This window comes from Osmerus mordax, chromosome 7, assembly GCF_038355195.1.
Source record: "Osmerus mordax isolate fOsmMor3 chromosome 7, fOsmMor3.pri, whole genome shotgun sequence".
Taxonomy (NCBI): domain Eukaryota; kingdom Metazoa; phylum Chordata; class Actinopteri; order Osmeriformes; family Osmeridae; genus Osmerus; species Osmerus mordax.
The window spans coordinates 21,405,257-21,412,478 of record NC_090056.1 but is presented as its reverse complement, the minus strand read 5'-3'; the positions used below and the strand labels follow the sequence as shown (position 1 = coordinate 21,412,478).

The 7,222-nt window shown below is 50.4% G+C and overlaps 1 protein-coding gene across 1 annotated transcript in view; it reads left to right on the top strand.

Annotated features, from left to right (window-relative positions):
• Positions 1–322: 322 nt before the first annotated feature.
• myt1b (myelin transcription factor 1b) overlaps positions 323–7,222 on the top strand; it is a 19,582-nt gene continuing 12,682 nt past the window's right edge. The window contains 10 exon segments of the mRNA XM_067239426.1: positions 323–374; positions 1,327–1,354; positions 1,754–1,816; positions 4,699–4,811; positions 5,597–5,741; positions 5,843–6,243; positions 6,632–6,750; positions 6,752–6,813; positions 6,815–6,844; positions 6,879–6,964. Of these exon segments, the coding sequence (XP_067095527.1) occupies positions 323–374; positions 1,327–1,354; positions 1,754–1,816; positions 4,699–4,811; positions 5,597–5,741; positions 5,843–6,243; positions 6,632–6,750; positions 6,752–6,813; positions 6,815–6,844; positions 6,879–6,964 (1,099 nt within the window).

Sequence of the window (7,222 nt, the reverse complement as noted above, 5' to 3'; positions counted from 1 at the left end):
AGTGTGTGTATGTGAGTGAGTGTGTGTGTGTGTGTGTGTGTATGTGAGTGTGTGTGTGTATGTGTGTGTGTGTGAATAGGGCAGTTGCACCTGCTCCTTTGTTTGAGGCCTGGCTGCTGTTTATCAGGTCTGGAACACAGGCCTCACTCTCCTCACCTCCTCACCACCCCCTCACCCCTCCTGACTGTGTTTCTATAGAGACGGTGTGACTGTGTTTCCATAGAGATGGTGTGTTTCTATGGAAATGGTGTTTCTGACTGTGTTTCCATGGAGATGGTGTATTTCTATGGAGACCATGTGTCTGACTGTGTTCCGTCTCCAGATGAGCGAAGAGGACGACAAGAGGACCAGGACACGCTCCAGAGGAATCAGAGGTGAGACTCCTCTTCTCTCTCTCCATCCCTCCTCTCTATCTCTCCATCCCTCTTCTCTCTCTCTCTCTCTCTCTCCATCCCTCCTCTCTCCATCTCTCCCCATCCCTCTCTCTATCTTTCCATCCCTCTTCTCTCTCTCTCTCTCTCCATCCCTCCATCTCTCTCTCTCCATCCCTCTTCTCTCTCCTTCCATCCCTCTTCTCTCTCTCTCTCCATCCCTCATCCCTTCATCTCTCTCTCTCCATCCCTATTCTCTCTTTCCATCCCTCTTCTCTCTCTCTCTCTCTCTCTCTCTCTCTCTCTCTCTCTCTCTCCATCCCTCATCCCTCCATCTCTCTCTCTCCATCCCTCTTCTCTTTTTTTCTCCATCCCTCTTCTCTCTCTCTGAATCCCTAGAGGAAGGGGGAGGAGGAGATGAGAGGGGGAGGTGAGGAAAGGGGAGGGGGAGGAGAGGAGGAGAATAAAGGAGGAGAGGAAAGGGGAGGGGAGGAGAGGAGGGGAGGAGGGGAGGAGGAGAGGTGTGGAGCTCCAGATGGGTAGTTAATAAGCTGGTCTGGTGAGATTGGCTGGAGGGTCATTATCTCCATGACGATTAAGACCAGAGTAAGAAGGATGTAGTGCAGTTGTTCTTTTAATTTCATTTGTCGTGAGTAAGACTGTACTACAACAATAATTCTGCTTAGATGCTGAAGTTTGCATATAACTGTCGTTTCTGTGTTAATGCGTGTGTGTGTGTGTCAATGTTTATTTTTCATTCCTGGTAATGCAGTCATGTCTCCTGGGAGCTGTAGACATTTGTGATGCATTGATTGTAGTTTCTATACCAGTGCAGCTTACAGGCGATATCTGCTTTGTTTTCTCTTCACCTCTCTCCCTTCCCTCTTCCTCTCACTCCCCTCCCCTCCTTCCTTCTCTCTCCCCTCCACTCCCTCCCTCACCCCTCTCCCCCCAGCTCCAGCAGAGTCGTCAGGACAGGAGAGGTAAGGACATGATGACACCAGGCTTGTATTTGTGTGTGTGAGACTGCTGTTCATGTTTCCATCCGTCCAGCAGCATTAATAAGCACCCAACTACTGGACACAGTCTAACGCCACCCCCCCCCCCCATCCTCCTCATCCAACATGCAAATTCAGCTTTTTTTTAATAACAGAGATAAATAGAGTCATAAAGGAGGAGGGGAGGGGAGACACAAGCAGACCTGATTTCTGATCATGGGAGATGCCAGTTCTGACGTTTGACACATTAAGATCTTTCCTGATATGCACCTTAATAGTGTGGGTTATTGAATGTGTGTGTTGTTGAATGTGTGTGTGTGTTGTTGTGTGTGTGTGTTGTTGTGTGTGTGTTGTTGCATCCTCTTACACGTGTCTCTCCACCAGCTGCCCAACCTCAGGATGCTCAGGGTCAGGTCATATCAGCGGGAGGTACTCACGCCACCGCAGGTAGGGCAGCACCTCCTAGAACCTAGTACCTCTAGCCCTTCTAGTCCCTCTAGTACCTCTAATGTCCCTCTAGTCCCTCTAGTATTTCTAGTCCCTGTAGTACCTCTAGTCCCTCTAGTACCTCTAATGTCCCTCTAGTTCCTCTAGTCCCTCTAGTACCTCTATTCCCTCTAGTACCTCTAGTACCTCTAATGTCCCTATAGTACCTCTAGTACCTCTAATGTCCCTCTAGTATCTCTAATGTCGCTCTAGTCCCTCTAGTACCTCTAGTCCCTCTAGTATCTCTAATGTCCCTCTAGTACCTCTAATGTGTCTCTAGTTCCTCTAGTCCCTCTAGTACCTCTAGTCCCTCTAGTACCTCTAATGTCCCTCTAGTACCTATAGTGTCCCTCTAGTCCCTCTAGTGTCCCTAATGTCTCTCTAGTCCTTCTAGTACCTCTAATGTCCCTCTAGTGTCCCTAATGTCCCTCTAGTCCCTCTAGAGTCTCAATTACCTATAATGTCCCTCTAGTCTGTCTAGTACCTCTAGTCCCTCTAGTACCTCTAGAGTCTCTAGTACCTCTAATGTCCCTCTAATCCCTCTACTCCCTCTAGTACCTCTAGTACCTCAAATGTCCCTTTAGTCCCTCTAGTACCTCTAGTGTCCCTGTAGTCCCTCTAGTCCCTCTAGTACCTCTAGTACCTCTAATGTCCCTTTAGTACCTCTAGTCCCTCTAGTACATCTAGTACTTCTAGTCCCTCTAGTACCTCTAGTACCTCTAATGTCCCTCTAGTCCCTCTATTGTCCCTCTAGTACCATCCCTCTAGTCCCTCTAATGTCCCTCTAGTACCTCTAGTACCTCTAGTTTCAGACTAGTCCCTCTAGTCCCTCATGTGTCCTTCTAGTCCCTCTAGTGTCCCTTTAGTGTCTCTAGTGTACCTCTAGTGTCCCTCTAGTCCCTCGAGTACCTCTAGTGTCCCTAGCCCTTCTAGTCCCTCTAGTATCTCTAATGTCCCTCTAGTCCTTCTAGTACCTCTAATGTGGGAGTCAGTTGGCTGAGCGGTGAGGGAGTCGGGCTAGTAATCCGAAGGTTGCCAGTTCGATTCCCGGTCATGCCAACTGACGTTGTGTCCTTGGGCAAGGCACTTCACCCAACTTGCCTCGGGGGAATGTCCCTGTACTTACTGTAAGTCGCTCTGGATAAGAGCGTCTGCTAAATGACTAAATGTAAATGTAATGTAAATGTAATGTCCCTCTAGTTCCTCTTGTCCCTCTAGTACCTCTAGTCCCTCTAGTACCTGTGATGTCCCTCTAGTCCTTCTAGTCCCTCTAGTACCTCTAGAGTCTCTAGTACCTCTAATGTCCCTCTAGTCCCTCTAGTACCTGTAGTGCCTCTAGTACCTCTAGTGCCTCTAGTACCTCTAATGTCCCTCTAGTACCTCTAATGTCCCTCTAGTACCTCTAGTCCCTCTAGTACTTCTAGTACCTCTAATGTCCCTCTAGTACCTCTAGTCCCTCTAGTACCTCTAGTCCCTCTAGTACCTCTAGTACCTCTAATGTCCCTCTAGTACCTCTAGTCCCTCTAGTACCTCTAGTCCCTCTAGTACCTCTAGTACCTCTAATGTCCCTCTAGTACCTCTAATGTCCCTGTAGTCCCTCTAATGTCCCTCTAGTACCTCTAATGTCCCTGTAGTCCCTCTAGTACCTCTAGTACCTATAATGTCCCTCTAGTACCTCTAATGTCCCTCTAGCCCCTCTAGTCCCTCTAGCACCTCTAATGTCCCTCTAGTCCCTCTAATGTTCCTCTAGTCCCTCTAGTCCCTCTAATGTCCCTCTAGTCCCTCTAATGTCCCTCTAGTACCTCTAGAGTCTCTAGTACCTCTAATGTCCCTCTAATCCCTCTAGTCCCTCTAGTATCTCTAGTACCTCTAATGTCCCTGTAGTCCCTGTAGTACCTCTAGTACCTCTAGTGTCCCTCTAGTCCCTCTAGTACCTCTAATGTCCCTCTAGTACCTCTAATGTCCCTCTAGTCCCTCTAGTCCTTCTAGTACCTCTAGTACCTCTAATGTCCCTCTAGTACCTCTAATGTCCCTCTAGTCCCTCTAGTACCTCTAGTCCCTCTAGTACCTCTAATGTCCCTCTAGTACCTCTAATGTCCCTCTAGTCCCTCTAATGTCCTTCTAGTCCCTCTAGTACCTCTAATGTCCCTCTAGGATCTCTAATGTCCCTCTAGTCCCTCTAATGTCCTTTTAGTCCATCTAGTGTCCCTCTAGTACCTCTAGTCCCTCTAATGTCCCTCTAGTCCCTCTAGTATCTCTAATGTCCCTCTAGATCCTCTAGTCCCTCTAGTACCTCTAAAGTCCCTCTAGTACCTCTAGTACCTCTAATGTCGCTCTAGTCCCTCTAAAGTCCCTCTAGTACCTCTAGTACCTCTAATGTCCCTCTAGATCCTCTAGTCCCTCTAGTACCTCTAAAGTCCCTCTAGTACCTCTAGTACCTCTAATGTCCCTCTAGTCCCTCTAGTGTCCCTCTAGTACCCCTAGTTTCCGACTAGTCCCTTTTGTCCCTCTTGTGTCCTTCGTGTCCCTCTAGTGTCTATAGTGTCCCTCTAGTACCTCTAGTTTCCGACTAGTCCCTCTAGCACCTCTAGTACCTCTAGTGTCAGACTAGTTCCTCTAGTACCGCTAGTGTCTTTAGTCCCAGTACCAAGGCCATGCTAACACGTTAACATCATGTGTGTGTGTCTCTGTCTGTCTTCACTTCTAAGCTGTTCAGATGTTTATCATTTAACATTTCTCTCACATTAACTCATATTTCTCTCTCTCTTACCCTCCTTCCTCTCCACCCCTCTCTCCCTGTCCCTCTCTCCCTCTTGCTCTCCCCCTCTTTCTTTCCACCACAGTGTGCTGGGATGTCCATTGGCAAGGAAACGGCGACTCCAAGAACAGGAAGAGCCTGCCGCGAAGAGGAAGTCCCACCCCCTGAAGCTGTGGTTGGACGACAGAGTGCTTCAGAGTGACGAGACCAGCGATCCGGAGGGAGGGGGGGGAGGAGGAGGGGAGGGGAGGGAGAGGAGGGAGGGAGGGAGGCCAGCGAGCCGGAGGGAGGGGAGGGTGGGGGGGGAGGAGGAGGTTGCAAAGGGGTCGACCCTCGCTGAGAAGACGAAGGAAGAGGAGGAGGAGACGGAGGAGGAGGAGGGAGGAGAGGAGGGAAGAGAGGAGACACAGGGAGCAGAGAACAAGCAGGGAGAGGGAGGAGAGGACGAGGGAGAAAGAGAGCCGGCGGTTGAGAGCACGTCTTCAGCTGAGCCAGAGGAAGGTAGGTGTTGCTACATAGCTACATACAAAAAGTGGTCTTATCTTGAAGTAACATAAAACAATTCTGTGGGTTCAAGGTGCAATATTATGTAATTTGTATTTCTCAACTGTATGCATACTGCATGCAACAGTACGTCCTTATTAGGGAGCATCGGTATGCACTAAAGTAGGTGTGTGATTTGGGACGCAGGGTTTACGCTTTGTTCTTCTCTCCCAGAAGAGTGCATGATCATCGAGCCTTCACCTGGCACAGCACCCTCAGTGGCCAGAGAGGGAACTGCACCCCAGAGGATTGAGGAGGAGCAGGGGGAGGAGGAGAGGGAGAGGGGAGGAGAGGGGAACCTAGCTACCATCACATAGTAGCCAGCTCGCTCCTTCACCTCAGCCAAGTTCCTCACAACAACACAAACACAAACAACCGAGCCAGAAGCCCCAGCGGACATGAACCTGTTGCCATGGAGATGGAGGCTGATTTCACATCAGCAAGAGAGGAGGAAGAGGACGAGGTGACAGAAGTGAAGGAATTCAGATGTTATGTTCCGAGGGAGGAGCATCCCCAGTATCACCCTGTAAACATTCATCAACAGAGTGAAGAGGAGGAGGGAGGAGAGGAGAGAATCAGAGCAGCGTGACGTCCGGGAGGAAGAGGAGGAAGAGGATGAAGATGAGATAAGAGAGGGGGAGGGAGGGGGAGGAGGGTGACACCCCGCCCACCTCTGACATCACCAGCAGCATAGACACTCAGGGATCAGACGCCAGTGCTAATGACCACTCAGTCTGTCCACCGGGGGACTACAAGTCCCATTGCACCCGTCTGCCAGAGAACTACAACTCCAACAATTCCACACCACAGGAAGACTTTGACTCCCATAACACCAGTCCACAAGAGAACTACAATACCCACAGCCCTCTCGAGGACTACAGGCCCAATAAGTCCAGTCAACGAGAGAACTACATACCCCATAGGTCTAGCCTGATGGACTACAACTCCCACAGGGCCAGCCTGGTGGAAAATTACAACCCCCACAAGGCCGGCTCCCCAGAGAACTACAACCCCCCACAAGGCCAGCTTCCCAGAGAACTACAACCCCCACAAGGCCAGCTCCCCAGAGAACTACAACCCCCACAAGGTAAGTGTTTGAAACTAGTGTTAGTTTCCTCCCAGGATCACATTGACTCTTATTGAGAGACTTGTTGCTCTTGTTGGTTAGTTGTAACTGATTTAAAATTCTTGTACTCCCTGTGAAATATATTATTGTGCTTGCTTTTCTGCAGGTACACTCTTGCACTTTTGAGGTTCATGTTGTTTAATTGTAACTTGTTTAACTACATGCTCTTATGGTTCTTGCCTTTGGCACTTATTTGGTTTTTCACAATGTATGCTTCATGTTTTGGCTACCCGCAATGTTTGGGGCTATCTCGTTGTAATGATCAGTAACCTAGGCCCTTTTGTAAAGCTCTCTCTTGGAAGTCGTTTTGGATAAATGCGTCGGCTAAATGAATAAATGTAAATGTAAGGCCCCCCCCCCTGGACCGTGATCGAGGTGCGCTCTGAGGAGTCTGAGAACGAGGATGAAGATGGCGATGATGAGGACAGCCAGTCCCTGCGCTCCACCGACGACTCTGAGATGTTTGACCATGTCGAGAGGGAACCTTGGTCTGCTGGAACAGGCCATCGCCCTGAAAGCCCAGCAGGGGAGGGGGAGGGCCTCGCGACCTGCTCCGACCCCCCCCACCGACCTCAGACCCCCCCCCCGACCTCCGACCCCCCCCAGCACCAACACTACTTCACCATGGAGGACAGACCCAAACACTTGGATGTTCTGCGCAAGAGCTTCTTCACCAGCAAAGGTGGGAGAGGGAATGAGGGGGAGGAAGCCAGGGGTAGGAGAAGGAGGGAGGGAGGGAGGATGGGAGAGGAGGGAGGGAGAGGAGGATGGGAGAGGGAGGGAGCCAGGGGTAGGAGAAGGAGGGAGGGAGGGAGGATGGGAGAGGAGGGAGGGAGAGGAGGATGGGAGAGGGAGGGAGCCAGGGGTAGGAGAAGGAGGGAGGGAGGGAGGATGGGAGAGGAGGGAGGGAGAGGGAGGGGAGCCAGGGGTAGGAGAAGGA